At 31.5% G+C, this 19,824-nt stretch overlaps 1 protein-coding gene across 1 annotated transcript in view; it reads left to right on the top strand.

Annotated features, from left to right (window-relative positions):
- The window catches only part of LOC129229534 (lanC-like protein 2), a 68,932-nt gene that overhangs the window by 36,868 nt on the left and 12,240 nt on the right, over positions 1 to 19,824 (top strand). The window contains 7 exon segments of the mRNA XM_054863855.1: positions 429 to 645; positions 1,586 to 1,712; positions 1,714 to 1,737; positions 6,398 to 6,544; positions 8,512 to 8,694; positions 16,274 to 16,450; positions 17,989 to 18,061. Of these exon segments, the coding sequence (XP_054719830.1) occupies positions 429 to 645; positions 1,586 to 1,712; positions 1,714 to 1,737; positions 6,398 to 6,544; positions 8,512 to 8,694; positions 16,274 to 16,450; positions 17,989 to 18,061 (948 nt within the window).

Below are 19,824 nucleotides of genomic sequence, written 5' to 3'. Positions count from 1 at the left end.
TTTGGGGAAGAGCTTTCTGAGTTTTATTTTCAAGTCTTTGAGTAGTTATTTTGTTGCATTTTCTTTTATGCTTTCAAATGCTTTAAAAAAGTTTGATTAATGAAAGAGTAAAAATCTCTAAAAAAATTTCAACAATCATGAAAAAAATTTGCTTATTTTTATAACTTTTGCAAAAACCCTTTTTAAAGCCTCCGTATCTTGAATTTTTCTTCTATCGTGTAAAATTTGAGACGGTTAGGTAAAAACATTTAACTTTGAAAATAATATAACCAGGTCACTAAGTACAAACTTATGGAGTATAGGAATAGACAAAAGCTTGATGCAAAAAACATAGCTTCACTCCTTCACCTATAGTTTTTATTGCTGCTACAAATTAAGCTTTGAAGAGGTTCCCTTTTCTCATAAAAAGTTTTTCTTATTTTCCTTAGGTATTGCTTTATTGTACATGCGTTTTGCTGATATCAAAGTATGTGAAGGAAAAAAAGACTATTTAAAGGATGCTTTGTCATATGTTGAGCCTATAATCCCATACCTGAAGAAGAAACGTTACTCCTTCTTATGTGGTGTAACAGGTCCACTAGCAATTGCTTCTGTATTGTTCCATAGACTGGGCATGGAAAACGAAAGTATGGATTTATCAAGGAGGTGAGTGCTTTACTTAATATTTTGCTTATGCATAAAGTGATAGTTTTTTCAATACAGAAACACTTTTTTAAAAATAAATGTATTGTTTCGCGTTCGTAGTAAATTCAAACTTTCTTTGAAATGAGGACACAGTTCTCAAGAAAACACTGAAGATTTATTTACAGCTATGTACAGGAAATGTAGTTAAAACTGCTAAATCAATCATCAGCAATTAAACAAATATCAATTACCACCATAAACTCAACGATCACACACGTATTTACATCAAAATAGCAAAGCGCAGCGCGAAGGCTAGTACACACAGCGCTAAATGCATGCTCTCCAGCACACAGCTGATACAATTCACAAGCAAAAACTAACTCTCCCATTCAAATGCCACAAGGCATTTATACTGCTTTGGAAAGTTTGACAAAATTCCACAACTTTCTCATATTTTCTTTTTATTCCATTCACAAATCTTATTGTTCAGAAATGAAGGGACCATGTACTTCATTCGAATGTAAGGAGGTTGTATATTCATTACAAGAAACTATTTACACATTACTAAGAGAATTTTAGATGAAAGATAATGGAATAAACGCCAAATTTAGCCAGATTAGAACAAATTTATCATAAAAATAATTACTATTTACAGAATTTGTAACAATATATTTATCGCTCGTTTGGAAAAAGAGTGCCACAATACAAAATTTTTAATTTTCTTTTTCTTCAAATGGCATTGTTTTCTTTGGAAAATAAGGACAAACTTTGTGTTCTAATATTAATCACTGTAGAGCACAGCAAATTTCATGAAGAGTTAAACTTCAAGCGCTTCTCCTGTAAGACTTTATTTCTTTGTGTTATGGCACTCTTCTTCCCAAATGAGCAATATATATATTTCTTTAGTTTTCAGAATAGTCTGATTTATTTCATTGCAATATTTTGAATTTCTTTTACATAGGTTAGAAAATCTTGAACGAGATGTATGCTCTCCATCGAGTGATTGTCCCGATGAGCTTCTTTATGGGCGTGCTGGTTATTTATATTCTCTTTTGTTTCTCAACAAACACGTGCCTAATGCTGATGAATTTCAGAGAAGATTCAATTAAAGAGGTATGTACCTGTGTTAAGGTTTTTTTTTTCTATGCTTAGAAAGAATATTTTCCACTTAAGTAAAAAGTAGGACATTCATTGCTAACTTTATTCTCAAAAATGAAAAGTTGAACAGAATTGTAATTCCTTGCATTCCCTACATGTTGAATACTTATATTTGTTAGGAATTTTTAAAACAGGAGGAAAAATAATATATATGAGCGATTCCACAGGTAACTGACTGAGGGAGTTTTTAGGGGACAACAGTGTATTTTGCAACATTCAATGCAATGTAGCCGTTATGCAACCGATCTTTTTTTCTGGATTGTTTTTTTTTTTTTTTAAGCTGAATTTAATGTTATATTTGAATTCTTTAAATACATTTTGGATGATTTTAAAAATTTTTCAAAATTATGGTAGCTGACTGATATGGTATTTTTAAAAATATCAGTCACTTACTATGTTTTTAAGAAATTTTTAATAATCAAGCAAAATGTATTCGAATACATTTTGGATGGTGTACAAGAATGATCAAAAACATGGTAGCTGACAAACATGGTATTTTTTAAAATGTCAGTCACTTATTGTGTTTTTAAGAAGGTTTTTAAAATCAAACAAAATGTATTTTGAGAATTATATTAAGCCATTGAATTCAGCTTAAAAAAATGCAATAATCCAGTCGAAAAGATCGTTTACACAACATATATGTTGTGTGGTACTTTACAAAATACTTATCATTTTGCTCTAAAAATGTCAGTTAACCTTTAGCCAACGGCGGTACATATGCTGTACCGACAAAAAGTGCTCTCTTCCTACGGCTGTGGTACAACGTCTGTACCAGTCCTTCCCTTCCCCCTCCAGTTACTTCCCGCAGTTGATAATCCTTTCACACACGCCTACGCAGGGAGAAAATGAATGAAACGCACTACACCCCTTTTGGGGGTCTGTCAATCAGAGACGTTTGGCATAGTTTTGTTCCCAGTGAAGGAATGTGTGGCGAAGTTTCGAAAAAGAGGGGAGAAAGTTAAGCAGAAGTAAAATACTTGAAGGAAAGAAATTTTTGATAGCCTTTTTCTGTTTAATAACCCAATAGTAAGGCTTCCTATAATTAATAACAGCATATTTTACTGAGTGAGTGAAAACACTTATTTAGTTTAAGCAGTGTAGATATTTAGGGAGCAGAGCGCAAGAAACATCATTCTCCAAAATATTTCTTTTGTTATGGTTTTATAAAAATAATTAAACACTTGAAAAGCATATCTTATTTTGCTAACTTTTCGAAAATGAATATCATGCTGAATAAGAAACAACTTATCAATTTGCGATTTGCCACGTTTCATTTATTTCTTTATTTACATTTTAACTGAAAATTATTTGTAATACCGTTTCAACAAAACATGGAAAACATTCTAAAATCAATAAATTTGAAAGAGAGGTTCAATTAAGAATCTGTGTCGTGAATCTTTTGGTTTGAAAATTGAAAGTTAGACTAAATGCTCATTTTTTTTTTTTTTTATAAAAAGAGTCACTAGCACAGCCAGAATTATCTTCTGGAGGGGGTTTTCTGTTCAAAACGAGCCTTTTCATATGTAAAAGTTATTGCACTAGGGATTTCAAGAATGTTAAAATCAAGGTCTCTGAGGGGTGTTTCCCCCCCCCCCTTCGCTATGCCTCAAAATCTATCTAATTGATCACTTATTAAGTGAAAAGCATAAAAACTTAATTTTGATATTTTAGAAAATATAAATGTATTTCCTTGATATTTTGTCTATAGCGAATATTATTTCAGTAGAAAGTCAAAAGGACTAAGGATATGCTGAATGAAACAAAATAAGTATGGTACACCGGGGCACGTTTACGAGGATTTTTTTTTCGCTGAATTTTTCAATTTTATGGTTCAACTTAGGAATTCTTAAATGTTATGGCCTTATAAAGCAGTTAATAAAGTATAAATGTGTGCATTCAGTTTTCCCCCTGTTTGTATTTAAGGGGCTTAAAATGTTAATTTTTAAGTCAAAGTCGGTTGCTCCTCTTTCTTCCTTGCGCAAAAAAAAAAAAGAGGTTAAGTGAAAAGATTTATAAGAGCACCTGATATATCTTACTCAGTTTTCAATGAGAGTCTAATGTCTGTTTATTTTTTTTTTCTGTTAATTAATTCTTACATTTGGAACTGTTTATGCCAGTAAAAAATGGAAGAAAGAGGTTGGTTTTCTGTTTACTCATGCGTATTTTTTTTTACTTATCTTCTCTTACTCACAAATAACAACGTACTGTGTAGTGAAAATGTATTATAAAGATAGTACATAAATATGAAATGTTGAAAAGAGGAAAGACTTGGAATCTAAAACAAATTTGCCCAGATATTTTTCTTGTGCATTGTGAAGGGAGCGGAACTTAATCCTTCAACAATTACTAGAGGTATTTCAACCACAATTAGAAGAAAGAGTGAATGGGGATATCAGGGGATTTGTAGGCTGTCTCTCCATATTATCTCACTCGACAGTGATTGACTTTGAAACGCCAGCTTCATATACAAAAAGGGTGCCTTGCATGCTCTAAAAGATAGATAAGCGCTAACGTTCTTTATGTAAATGAATACGGTGTTCAAGCATATTCCGCTTGCACCTGCTCAGAAAAGCAAAGCAAGGAATTGTTCGCTATTATTGTGGATTCTTTCTTGGACACACGTATTAGTGTCATCATTTTTCTGAATAGCCAAGCTGAAAAGCGAAGTTGCCTCCCTTGAATCTAAGGTATTCTACATTGTATTTACAATGGCTTTGTCTCAATTGAACGCTATTTACCTCCGCATTTTAGCGCATAGATAAGGACATCTGGCATTTATTGAATCCAGTGGTCTACCTCACAAATAGAGTTTGATATTTATTATTTTGTTGTCGTTAGCCTTAGGTTAGATGAGAAGCGTTATTTCAGTGATTTCAATTTTAAAACTGAACCAAATTAACTTACAGAAAATCTAAACCTAGAGAACCCCATAAGGAACAAGGAGGGAAAAAAATTATTTTCAAACCATTGAATAAGTGATGACTAGCCAAGTATAGTGTCCCACTATAGTAACCCTGTATTGCGGAGAGCTCAGCGGTCGAAGTGGACATCGCCCCCTTTATGCTGTCCTATTCGGGGGGGGGAAGGAACTAAGAAAGCTTTGAGCCGTAGGGAGAGGAAAAAGATAATTGTATAGTTGCCGTAGCCTAAAGGTTAATTACCCGGGAATTGCCCATATGCAAGCAAGTACAGTGAAACCTGTGTAAGTTGACCACTTGTGGTCAGTGGCGTATCCACAGGGAGGAGTGATTGGGGTGGTTCTCCCCCCATCCCAAGGTATGTAAATTCAAAAAATTTCCAGGAAAAGGTCACCAAACTCTCTCTCCCCCCCCCCCCCTCCAACACATTACAAAAAAATCACCTACAACTGTATTTTTGCAACTTTAGTTCCAAAAATTTTCCAGGGTGGAGTTTTTCAACCCCCTCTTTCCAGTAGCATCAAAAATCATCAAAACTTTTGAATTTTTGGAGTTTCAATTTCGAAAAAATCGTCAGAATCGAAAACTTTTTCGCAAATGTCGTTAATGAGGGCCTTTAATTACATTTTTAGAACTTCAATTCTGAGAAAATTCCTGGGGAGAGTGCCCTCAATCTTGAGTCCTTTCCCTAACGTCAATGAAGACCCGCTAACCTAACGTTTTTGAAGTTTCAATATTGAAAAGTTGAACTCTTGACTCCATCCCTTCCCTTAACACTACCAAAGATGGCTAACCATAGAATTTCCAGGGTCTAATTTCGAACGATTTCCAATGGAAAATTACAAACCCCGTTCCTTCCCTCTACTTCATAAACGATAGCTTACAACCAATAGTCTGACCAAATAGTCTGAAAATGGGTTCCTAACAAAAAAAATTTCGGGCGAGAGCCTGTTAACGCTCCTACTTATGCGCAAATATTAAACAACTCAATCAACAAACAGATCCATAACTATCTTTAAATTTCATTTACAAATGCAATTTTAGTACTTCATTATGTTTGGTACGGAAACTGGTAAAAAAAATGATGCCATCTTGATGCTGCAACTTTTCTTTTATAAGAAAAAAAGTACCATTGAGGACCTGAATAGCTACTGAAAAAATGTCACTAGTCCTCAAACGAATAAAAAGTTGGAGGGTTTATTTTAAATTATAGATCCAGAATGTTAGTAGAAAAAACTCTTTTTTTTTAAAAAAAATTTTATTCTTGTGTGTGTGTGGTACTCGAAACACTTATAACTTTCAGACAAACTCTTTGAATGATACACATTATTCGAAAAAATAAAAAATAAAAAGTGCTTCAGTTCTTAATCTTTTTTAAAATCTTTATTTCATTAGTCCTCCCTCTCCCCCCCCCCCTTAATGCATTACTCAATCACCCCTCCCAACAGGATTGTCTAAATCCGCCACTGCTTGCGGTGCAATCCTTGACAGTTCCAAAAAAAAAAACATTAGTTTTTTTTTTTGGAACTGTCTCCATTATTCCAACTTATGGGTACATTCCATTAATTTTTTTTTAAATTTAACACTGACTGTTGAATACACGTCACTTGACTTGACTTTTCTTTTTGAAGTAGACTGTGCAATGCAGCTAGTCATTTTATACTTAATGAACATTTTACTTCTATTGTATTTTGTAGGTTGTAGCAGCGATCCTTCGATCAGGAAAGAGAATGGCCCAGAAATTTAAAAACACTGATAAAATTCCCTTATATTTTGAGTGGCATGAGAAACCTTATGTTGGAAGTGCACATGGCTTTTCAGGGATACTTTATATGCTCTTGCAGGTATGTTTCCTAGATTCTATTTTGCTTAATTCGTATTATTCAGTTATTTTCCTGCAAAGATATTTTGAATCCTTAAAATAATTGTCAAAGAACTGTATTACTTCAGATCATCCAGCATCCAGTAAAACTCAGGGTTCATAAGGTTTTTAATAACCCTTGTGCGCTCCTCTCTAGCATGCCATAAAAAAGCGAGGTTAGAAGAATATATTTAATATAATTTATGTTTGTTTAACCTAAAAAAGCATATGAGTACTATACAGGGTGTTTCGTTTTAACCAGCAACGGTTGCGAAAATAAAGGTATTGCAGGTTAGTACCGTTAGTCCTAGATGTATACTTCCAATTGCAAAAGTGTTCAAAATCAGATGCAAAGTCACCCTTTCAGAGGAATGTCAGGTTGTCGAAGGAAATAAAATAGGTATTTATATTTTTTTCATTGCTATTAAAAAATAAATGCAAATGTAATGCCACGATATGAAAAGTACACTAAGCAACCTCGAACAATTTGAAAAATTACACAATATGCACCAGGGCTCCCTGATATATATCATGATATATATCCGATATTTATTTTGAAAATATCATGATATTTTGCTATTTTCAATATTTATTTTTTCAACTACGGTTTTTTCAATATAAAAAATATATTAATCATAGTAATATTGTTCATTTATTATTAAGAATAAGTAAAACATTATGTACTATATTTTTATGATGTATTAATACATCAATAATGTAACAAAGTATTATAATATTCCTTTTTTACTTGTATTTTATGTTCATAAAATTATTAGTAATGTAAACAATTTGAATTCATATTAAAAGTGCCTAATTAAATGTTAAGCGTTGCTCAGAAAAAAAGTAAATATCTTATGATTGTGCACTGACTAATGCATATTATTTATTTCTGATGAATCATATAACTGTAGAAGTAGCTAACAGAAGAAAAATGAGTAAAACAGCAATTGCTAAGTTAACTCTATTAAAATTAGTAGAAATGTAAAATGAAATATTAGATATAAACAATGAAAGAAACCTTATTTTTAAGTTTACATATTGTAATTATAATCTAAGAAAAAAAAGATGATTTGAGGATGCATTTACTATTTTGGAGACTTTAGTCTGCTAATTGAAAATATCCGATATATATCAAAATATCCGATATTAAACTCTGGTTAACCACTATATTCTCCCCCGAAAGGTGTTATTAATGGGGAGTGTAAGGTGAATATTGGTAGTACTAATGTCAAACTTTTTTTTTTGTTTTTTGTTTACAATTAAAAGTATACATCTAAAACATACGGTTGCAAAAGTAAAGGTCTTGCAGGTTAAAACAGAACACCCTGTATATCTTATTAATATTAATAAATGGTTCAAATTTGACAAAATATTAATCAACTAATCAGCAATGTTATTATTTATCTGATGAAAAAAATCTAATTAACTACAAAATTAAAAAAAAAAAGAACCAGAGTAAACATTTTTAGTTCTAAATATATACTATTTTAAAATTCCATAAAGAATTTAATGCAGGTGTTTAATAAATGAAAAATTGTAATTTAAAATAATTTATTTAAAAAAAGAAAAGTGAATGACAATTACTATGATTGCTTCTGAATCTATCCTTTTCTTGGCATTATAACTAAATTAATAATGAAGACCTACAGTAATGAATAACACATATTAATTTTACCTTGTTTCTTGTTAAACTTTGACTATTTTATTCTTGACTAAATAAATAATATTTTTCCGGTCTTTTTTTTTTTTTTTGTAAAACATTCTGAATTATCTGGCATGCTATAAATTTGAATTTCTTAACATGAAGGTCAACCTCACTTGTTTCGGGCGTGCTGGCTGATGAGGGGTCATATGGTAACTTTTTTGTTTATTTACTTTTAAAAGGCTCTATTTCTTGTATTTCTTTATTGTTTGTATTGCTTGATAGATAATAAGCCCTTTTTATGATAGGCAAGACATTATATTAGTGATGAAGATTTGAATCAATATATTCGTCCAACAATTGAATATGTATTGAATCTGCAATTTCCATCTGGAAATTTTCCTTCATCTCTTGGAAATACTACAGACAAATTAGTTCACTGGTGCCATGGAGCTCCTGGTGTAATCCACCTGCTTTTACTTTCTTATGAAGTATGTTTGTATAGTTCTGCAATTAATAGTTTTTGTAAAATATTCTTATTTTTTATATATACTTACTTTAATTAACCTTTTAATTAACCTATAACTTCAAAATGAAATAACTTGGCAGAGACTCACTACATTGTGCTGCTGATTAATGCAGTGGCAGAGGGTATAAAAGGAAACTGTTTTATGCTGGTTTTACACCACTTGAAAATGTCTCCCAAAGGACGATGATCTACCGAATCCTCATATTAATTGTTAAAATTTGTTATTTATGTGATGAAGAGTGTTTGACACCATTACCATTGTTTTTGGATACAGGATTATTGCTTATCAATACCCGAACAACCATCCTGGGGCATCATTACATTGTCCATCAAATTAACCGGACATAAATCCGTGCGACTGCTATCTTTGGGGTCACATGAAAGACTTAGTGTATCAGAAGAAGCTGACTGACCTCAAAAGTCTCAGAAGTCCATAACGTACTCATTTGCAAAGATTAAAAGAGACATTTGAACGAGTTACTGATGACATCATGACCAACGTGTACTACTGTATCATCTCTGAAGATTTTCGTTTTGAAAACATTTTGGTTTATTTTCCTTTTTGATGTTCATTTCAATAAAAGAAGTATTACAGTGCTATCTGCAAATATTCATGTGTTATTTCATTGTAAAGTTGTAGGTTAATTAAAAGATACCCTGTAGTTCATTTTAATGAAAAACTTTTTGGTACTTTATAGTGTTAAAATCGTTCATGTTAGCTCTTTCTGTGTCTGTGTCAGTATTTATAGTAAAACCTCTTTAATTTTAACTGAGGAAGTTTGGACTATCAAATTGTTTAGATTAAGATGTACTGTACATAGCAACAGCTGGAAGTCTAAAATAGATCAAAAACTTTTCAGCAAAGAGAGTAATGCTTTTCAGTGTAAAATATTGTTTTAAACATAAAATAGTAAAGAATGATATTTGCTTCAAACCATCTCGTTGAGCGATACGCTAAATTAATTTTAATTACGCATACTTGCCAACTCTACTGTTTTTCACGGGAGACTCCCGTTCTTTGCATCCATCTCCCAATTTCACGTCTTTTACCATTTTCTCCCATTTTTGCAGTTGTTTCAGTCAATCATTAAAAAGTTTCACTTTCTTCTCAATAGATGGCACCCTTTTCTAGTCATCCATCAATGTCATGGAAAAGAACTCCATATAGTGCATAAAAATATGGAATGAAACCTATATTCTTCCCCCAGGGGCTGGAATTCTATGACAATTATGTTAGAGAAAGCCAAAATAAGTTGTCTGCATCAACTTGCAACAAAACTATATTTAAAGGCGATTCTGCGCCATCCCCCCCCCCCCAAGTATAGTTTGTAGCTATGCCAGAAAAGGGTAGCTGCTAAATACTCCATTTTTTCCCCTTATTAATTAGTATGCTACAAAAATTCTTTTTTTTTTTTTTTTTTTTTTTTTTTGTTGAAAAATCTGACTACTTCCAATTTTTTTCTTTTTTCGAAAAAAAAAATCATTGTCCTCAAAGAAGTGACTTGTTTAAGAATTTTGCAAAAAGAATTTTTCCAATTAAAAACTCATTTAGTAAAATTTTATTTTTGGAAGCTTACCACATCGCATGTTCAACAAAGCACGTGCTTTGCCGAAAATGGCAGCAGATTTCAATCCTTTTGCATCTTGAAAATATTTCAATTATTTTAGAAGTTTGAGTTTAATTTAACATGTGCTACCCTATACCTACTTGTTTTATATTTTATTTTCATTATATATTGTTTTTTTTTTTTTCGGATTTTAGTAATTAAATTTTTGTAGCTACAATTTTGATTGAGACTGGGGAATGTACAAAACTTTAAACAAATCCACTCCTTATTCTTTGGTTTTTCCTTTTGCAGTATTTTTCGTTTTTCTTGCTACTACCAATCAGCTTACATCTGCAAAAAAATAAAAAAAAATTGCGAAAAATTGAGTTTAAATTTAATATTCATGTTATTTAAAAGCATAATTTAATAATTTTGTTGTGAAATATGTCGCTGGTGAATCACCTCTAATGGAATCTCCTGTTTCTTTTTCTTCTATGGTTAGCAAGTATGATTATGGGTCGTGTTATCTTCTCCGCAGCTTTAGAATTAAAGAGATTACACACATATATGTAATGTTCAAACTATTTAAAAAAATGCAACAAAATAGGTTTGCAAACACATAGAAAACATTGCAAAAAAAAAAAAAAAGCGTGAGAAAGTATTAGCACTAAACAGGCGTCCATCCCCCCCACATGTTCAATGGCGCAAATTCCCCCCCCCCAAATTTCTCAACCCTCTTTCCCTTTTTTATTTTATTATTTTTTAAAAATATTTTTAATTTATTTTATAAAAATATTTTTTATTCCATTTATTTTTAAAATATTTTAAAATTTATTTTTAATTTTTCATTTTTTTTAATTTTTAATGATTATTATTATTATTATTTTATTTGAAAAGTTCTGTGCTATGCCAATGACATATTTTCACACGCAAACTCAATAAATAAATGAAATAAAATAAAAACAGAATAAAATAAAATAAATAATTTAAATTAAAAATAAATCAATAAATAAATTTTATTACTATTTTATTAGAAAAATTCTGTGCTACGCAAATGACATACACACACACACACACAAACTAAATAAATAAATGAAATAAAATATAAACAGAATAAAATAAAATAAATGATTTGAATTAAAAATAAACCAGTAAATAAATTTAAATAAAATTTAAACAATCCACCCCCCAACCTTTGATGGCACAACTTGTACCATAATCCCCCCCTGTTTGCACCACTGGCACTAAAAGCTGCTTTTTCGTCAGTAAGTGAGAGCAGATGTGAGCCTAATGGAATCTCCAAGATTTCGGTTGAAAGTCGCAAGACAGCAAGATAAAAAAATAATCAAATTTAACATTTGTAGCACCCTTGAATACTACAGGGGTAATTCTCCAGAAAAGGTAACTTTTGAACGCAAATATTTTTTCATTTCAAAACCTTTTGTTTTGTTTTTTTTTTTTTTTTTAAATTCTTATATGAAAGTTTTACCTACTAGAAGTAACCATAAGCAATAGCCCAACTAAGCTCGAATTATTTTATTCATAAATAATAAAAAAAAATTAAAAAATGCCTTGTTCCGGAAAAAAAAGAAACTTTTAATGTTTAGAAATCAAGGCCAATTTAATATCAAAGTAGTAATTTTTGTTAATTGTGCAAACAATGAGCTATTTTAATTATTAGTGGGAATCTAATATTAAGCACTCTTAATTAAAGTACGACTTAATTTTTAGGTATCCTTTTAGTGGATAATGTGTGTTAAAAAATATATTTAGTAAATTTGAGAATATACCGGCAATTTATAATGTTGGTAGAATGCCTAATATTGATCTATTTCCCCTTCATCATTTATTTTCACCTCAGAAATAATGACAGAAAATAACCCCTAATCCCATCCCTTACTCTAACGTAAATAAATATCGCCTATAATAGCATTTTTGATACTTCATTTTGTAAAAATTTCCTCTTAAGTCCTCACGAAACTTTCTTCCCTGTAACATCAACAGAGACACTCTAAACTTGCGTTCTTAGGACAACAATTTCAAAAATTTCTCCGGGGAGATCCCCCGGACTCCCCTGTAAGACAGGGAAAATTTTAAGTGTGTCTCTTTAAAAATATTTTCTTGTTGCTTCACTGCCAGGTTATTTTGTGTTTTCAACAGTAAAAAAGATTTGGGCCAAAAAGAACTTACAGACATGTGCAAACTGATTTTGTTGCATTATGTCCATTTTAATGAAAAAATTTTTCATTTTGACATGCTTAGTATAAAATGAATTTTTAATAAAAACTCTGAGAAGTGTAAAATTTTCTAGCAATGCTCAACAAACGCTCAACTAGAGCAGATTATGTGCAAAGGTGCAATTTTACTAAGCAATGGGTACACATAAATGTTTGATCCCCAGTATTTTAGGGGATCAATATCATGCCCATTTGGTCAGCTGGTTTTGTGAGCTTTTAGTTCACTTTCAATTTTTCTCTTTTATGAAAGAATTATCACTTTTGGAAGTGTGGGACAGGGCCCAATTTCCCAATAAGCAGAGTAGGCAGCTGCCTAGGGCAGCAAAATTTTCAGGAGTAGCAAATTTTTTTTAACTGCACATTTTTTTAAATTAATTTTTTATTCTTGAAAGTAAAATATTAGCATTCTTTCATTTTTCAGAGACAATTTTTTCTTGTACCTTAATAATGATTACTTTCACACATCTTACGAAAATCAAATGTATTTCAATCATAGTACTTGCGAACGTAAAACAGTTGGTGAAGACGAAAAGCGAGTGTCGATTTCAGAAAGTGTCATTGAATATGAATTTTTTGGGGACCCTCCCATCGGGGCGTCCTTGGATTGTGAAACGTCATCATTTTTCATAAGCTTGACAGTTTATGGGGACACTTTTTCTGCGAGTTTTAAGTTTTTGCTTCTATCAGGGAGTAGGGAGCGGCAGATTTCAAATCTGCCTTGGAGCGGCATGGAGCTGAATTCGGCCCTGGTGTGGGCAGGATTTTCCAAAACTGCTGTTTCTATCTTTTTTTTTTTTTTTGAAGGCAGTTTTGGTGACACATCTGTGAATGAAAGTAATAAAACACCAAAAGGCATACTGTTTTTCAAAACTTACACAAACTAGAAACATATGCTAGTACTGCTCATATTGTTCTCTTTCCGAGACAGTAGCTTTGCTTGTTTTCCTGTCAATTGAGTGATGAGATGAAAATTGATGACCAATCCTTAAAACCCTGCCCTGCGTTCCTGCAGGGTTTCTGTCAATGACACCTACAGGGTACAAACCACTCACAATACAGCTCGTTTATGATCCTCATTTTTGACGTCAGCAGTGCCTAAAGGCCTTCCTTTTTACGCTTCTGTTGAAGTCTTATCTTCTTCTCTGTCCGCATCCCATCTCCTTTATACCATTGTAGAATCCTAGCTAACAAGTTTTCACTCACAGCAAGTTAGGATTACACGATTACAAGACTTGATTACAATTATTGAAATTTAGATTACAGTTACGATTATGCAAGAAACAGTTAATTAAGATTATGATTACAAGATTATGAGTGTCTCATTGCCAAATTATGATTATGATTACAAAAAATAATCGATTACACAGATTACGATTACGTAATCGGCAATTACTCCAAACCTGCATGTAATAAATAAAAAGTTTGTGTCTGTATCTATGTTTGTGTGGGTGTGTACTTGTGGTACACTTCCAAAGAAAATTGCAAGGCTTAAAAAGGTAACATTTTGTGCACAAGGGAAATTTAAGCATTTTCTACTTCACAGGCCAAAGATTATTTGAGTCACAGAAATATTTTTCATATCTGAGTGTAGGAAACCTTATTTAAATCAAGATATAAAAAAAACTTTGAAAAAAGAGTGATTTTTGCATTTTTTAGGATTTTATGAAAAAAAATTCTTTATTTTGGACTTTTTCCTGCCTCTGGCGCTTACTACAACCATCCCACAAAAAGTATGAAAGCTTCTGTTTTAAAACTTAGGTGCTTTATAGTACAAAACATTTCTCTCTCTTCTTTTAAAAAAAATAGTTTTCCCAATAATGCTAGTTTTTCGAGGGGGGTGGGTCACGGTTTTTCGAAGCAGAACAACCACAAATCTCAATGCCACAGATCCTTCACGCTTGGTCAGTAGAAAAAGAAAACGATCTTCACGGCTTCTAGTCATGACGTCACAGCTCCAGTTGGATTCTGAATCGAATACTACAATTTCCATTTAAGTCCCACATAAAATGTACGGCATTAGAATTTTTAAAAACTACACATTGTTAATAAAATAATGTTAATGCCGTACAAAAATTTATGACAAAAACATACCCTTTAAAATCGTTGAAAAACACATCACCAAAATTAACCCTTTAGTGAAAAATGTACAGCATTATTATTATTTTCTTTTTCAACCTTAGGTGAGCTCATAAAACGTATAATATTATCAATTTACTCCTTCAGTCAATCACACTGAATTTAAACTTTTTTTTTCAATTTATCAATTTTACCTCATTGTTTAAAATTAATTATTATATTGTTGTACCACTCATTTTAAATGGAAATAGTATAGAAAGATAATATATTCCGGCCTGTATTCAAAAAGAAATAAATTAAACTAACGTAAAAACTTAATTGTTATTATAAAATTAGCGTTTTTTTAAATAATATTTTCATGGACCATAATTTTCAGATGGCATTATTTTAAAACGTTCTTTGAAATATTTAAGAATGTTTCTCAACTAATGCTGTACATTTTCAAATAACCAGTAACCCTTGATCTGAAAGGGGGGTTGGCACAACCATATATTCAACCCCGTACCAATTAATTGGTACTGCATTGAAAGAAAATGAAATTATATATAAAAAGAAAAGAAAATGCACTAATGCCGTACATGGTAAAATCATTGAAAAAATCAGTAAAATAATTTCAAAAGCAAAACTCTGGGCCTTTCCAGACCTATCTTTTTTGTACGGCAATAAGTTAAAAATGACTTTTAATTGATCATCTTTAGAAACAGCTATATGCCGTACAAAATCTTAGTAGTGAGAAATAACTGGTAAAAAAATTAGGAAAATCAAAGATGTTGAGCAACAAATTTCATTCTTTTTGGGTGATTTCTAATGGATTGACCCACAAATTTTCTGCAAGAATTCTATTGATATCTGTGAAATTTCTGCAGAAACTGCAGATTTTCTACAAAAATCTTCTAATTTAAGATAGAATTTTGCACAAATTCTGCAGATTTCTTTAAATTAGAAGAAAATCTAAAATTCTCGCAAATTACGATAATTCGTCAGAAAACTTGTGAAAAATGTTGAATTTGATAAGTCATCTGCAGAAACTGTTGGAAGATATTTGCAGAAAGTATGCAGTTTCTGCAGAAATTTCATATTCTAAATCTGAAAAGATTCTGATTTTTCTAGCGTTTTTCGTTCTCCTTCTCTTTATTTTTTGCAATCGATCTTCATCCACTGCAATGTTATCCATAAATGTATGTTTTGGAAACACGTCCATCGCCGAAAATTGCATGTCTTGTTTGAGATTTCAATCTTTTGGCATTCTAAAAATATTTCAGTTATGAGGAAAGTTTTGAAGTGTTTTATTATATGCTGTGCTATAACTTGACTCATTTTATTTATTATTTTAGTAGTTTATTTATTTATTAACAATATTTTAATTCCTCCTTCATTCCATGAAGTACAACTGTTTTGAATGGTAAAAATTAATTAGTTTTTGTAATTTCTTTCATTTAGTTTAATTGTAAGTCAATTTTATAAATAATCTCATCTTACTTTTTCTTGTATTCTTGTATTAATTTTCTATGCAAAAACTCTTTTCCTTTTTTTTTTCTTTTCTTTTTTTTTTCTTTCTTTCTTTCTTTTTTTTAACATACAATTGAATAGAGTGAACTTTGGATTAAAGTTTAGTGAGACATATTTAGCAAGCTAAATTTATTAAATTAGCACCTCAAGTAATTCTTTTTTTTTTTAATAGGTTTTTAATGAAGACAAGTATTTAATAGCTGCTAAAAAGTGTAGTGATATTATATGGGAAAAAGGACTCCTTAAGAAAGGTTATGGTATATGTCATGGCGTTGCAGGAAATGGTTATGCTCAGTTACGACTTTTTCAAGTGACAAAAGATGAAAAATACTTGTATCGAGCAGTGAAGGTATGTATTTTTTGTTTAAAAGTCCTTTGTATTGCTTTTTATCAGTAATTTGTTTCTAGAGCAAATATTTGTGTGTAAGTTAAATAAGATATTTTAGCGTTGCATTTCATTCAGCTCTATAGCACATTCACAGATAAGTGATAGTGGTAGTAAGCAAAGAGAATTGCTGCTTGTTGTCAACAGTTTCCACTTTCACGAATTACCTATTAGATTGGCAATTCCGTTTATGAACATTTATTACAAAACAAAAACATTGGCTTAAAATAAATGTTGCGTGTTTAAAAATATTGTTCCTTTCATTTTTCTGAAAGAAGATTGTTGCTTAGGCATAATACATTTATATTTATTGCTGAAAACATTAAATTGTTGTTTTAAAATATTGTATTTTACATTGCTATATTCACACAAGAACTAAAATCATATCTATGTTACCTTTTAAAACCGAAATTGGAAAATGTTGATTTTCACCAGAAGTATGCTACCTTTCGCTGATGATTTCTTTATGCATATGTTGTTATTCACCAGCAAATATGGACATTTACAAGATTTCAGGCTTTAACAGTAACAATATATATATATAATTGGTATTCACTTTAGATATTTGCCATTTTGTAGTAGAGATATGTTGTTTGAAAGCATTTCTTATTCACATGTCATAGAATGAAGGCGGGGTAAAATCAATTGCCTTACTTAATGTCCTGTGTGGAAGAAATAAAATTTATAACTAGTGTACCTACATTTATTTTTCATTCTCTCTCTATTTTGATTTCAGAGTCTGAGAATAAATTGAGTTTTCTACTTTCATACTTAAAATCTTTCTTTCTGTCTCTTTTTTTTTTTTTAATAATGGAAATTCTATAAAATATAAACTTATCATAATCTAAAATTGTTCAACTCAAGCTCACATTTTACTTGAAATATATATGAAATAATCTGTAGCATTGTACTGTCTTAGGCAGGTTAATTACTGTAACTAAGTTTTTCTCTTTTCCTTTTGTTTTACATTTTTGTTATCTATTTTACTTCAATTTCAATTGAATTAGCATCCATATTTGGTTTTCGCTGAAAAGAAAGCTACTTTTTTTTTTTTTTTTTTTTTTTTTTTTTTTTTACCACAGGCCTTGAAAGCATGCTTTGACATTTTTTCAAAATATTAAAGTTCTTGTAGAATGAGAGAGTAGAGTTTAATGCAACATTTTTTATAATAATAATAATAATAATAAAACATGCATTGTTTATTAGGCTAAGGAAAATTCCTCTGAAGTCAATTTTTAGGAGTACTATTGCTTCCTCAGAAATGGCCTGAGATGAAATACCCACTGATTCCCTCTCCCCCTTCTAATTACTGCTTGTATGCCTCTTGGTTAGATATAACATATGCAGTTTTCTTTTGACACTTACAGCTTTTACTGTTAATCAGCAAAAAATGTGTGGACTAATGGGAAAAGCTTGCAAAAAAAGATACTGCATAAGATTTGTAGATTAACTGAATTTTGCATTCTTCAAGTTATAATTTAATAACCTTTTATTACTTATAGTTTGCTGAATGGTGCTTTGATTATGGGAAACATGGCTGTAGAGTTCCAGATAGACCTTTGTCACTTTTTGAAGGTATTTTATCTTTCCCGCATTTTAGCAATTGTTGATTGTATTGTTTCCGGATGGGCATGTTTATGTTAGTTATGTCTATAAAATTAACTACTAGGATGAGTCACAAGTTTTGCAATAACTTATTTCATTTCTTCAGCAATACATTGTCATTTTTAGAAACTTACTATTCAAAGTACAGGCCACCATATTTTACCGCCATAAATCATCTTTTAGCCACTTCTTCAATACCATGTTAATAATAATGTTTTATTATGATTATTTTTATAATAATTGTAACTGTCATAGTAATTAATATAATTATTTACAATCCATCTTATTGCAGTGATGTGGTTTGCCAAGCCTTCGCCTTTAGCTCAACATATGTTTTGCAGTGCTGCTTCTGAGTTACTAAAAGGGCAAAAGCTCTGTAATTAAGTTCGTTTATCTGTTTCTTTTCAATAAATGTACTTACCTCATATCAGAAGCCAATGGCATTGTGTGATAAGCAAACCTTAATGCTGTCTTTTTTGTTGGTTGCAAATATTCTCATATCAAAGATTGCAAAATTTGTGAGTCATCCAATGGCCGATTCACAGGGGGGGGGGGGGGGATTCCCCAACCAGAAGGTTTGTGAATTCAAAAAATTTCTGGGAGAGGACCACCTCTCCCTCTACCCCCCAATTCACAAAAAATCGGCTACAACTGCATTTTTACTACTTTAATTGGAAAAATTTTCCATAGGAGAGAACCTGAACTTCAATGCCTTCAAATATGTGTATATTTTTAGCTTCAATTTCAAAAAAATCGCTGGGGAAGATTCCTTGAATCCCATCTCTTTACCTAATGTTACCAAAGTTATCTTACTATTACATTTTTAAGACTCCAGTTCCAAAAAAACTTCACGGGAAGACTACAAAACCTCACCTCTTCCTAACATCAGAAAAAAAAATCTTAAACTATGTTTATGGAACTCTAGTATCAACATATTTCCGGGAGAGAGTATGGAATCTCACATCTTCGCCTAATGTCTTTAAAGAAGGCCTTCAAATGTGACTTTAGGACTTCAATTCCCAAAAAAATTCTGGGGCAGAGCCCCCAAGCTCGAGCTCTTCCCCTAACATCAATGAAAATCCACTAACATTGCTTTTTTGACGCTTCAGTATCGAAAAGTTGAGGGGCAACTCTCGACTCAATCCCTTTCCTCAATGCTGCCAAAGATGGCCAACCATCATGTTTTCCATTTGTTGACTCCATTTTGAACAACTTCCGATGGAAAGTTCCGAACCCTGTTCCTTCCCTCAATGACATAGAAGATGGCCTACAACTGCGTTTTCAGGACTTCAAGTTCAAAATTTTTTGGAGAGGAACTCCCATGTCCTTCTTTCCTCCTCTTTCAACAAATCATCGCAAGGTCCTCTACACATGCGTTTTTGGTTCTTCTACATCAAAACATTTCTGGGGGAAAAGTTCTAAACACCATGTCTTTCTCTACGTCAACAAAGGTAGGATAAAATTGTGTTTTTAGAACTCCACCCCCAAAAATTTTTCCGAGAAGCCCCAACCCCCTGCTTTTTAGCATCACTAAACATCTCTACCATTGCACTTTTGGAGCTCTGATATCAAAAAAAGACTGGGGAGAATTCCTAAATTTCATCCTATCCATTCAAGCCATCGAAGAAGGCAAACTATTGTGTTTTCGAAAATTTACCCTTAAATTTAAAAAAATTTCCAAGGTAGGACCTCTAAACCTCTCTTCCTCCTGTTAACCATAAAAGAATATCTAA

This window comes from Uloborus diversus, chromosome 9 (genome assembly GCF_026930045.1).
Source record: "Uloborus diversus isolate 005 chromosome 9, Udiv.v.3.1, whole genome shotgun sequence".
NCBI classification, from domain to species: domain Eukaryota; kingdom Metazoa; phylum Arthropoda; class Arachnida; order Araneae; family Uloboridae; genus Uloborus; species Uloborus diversus.
This window is presented reverse-complemented; position numbering and strand designations above follow the sequence as displayed.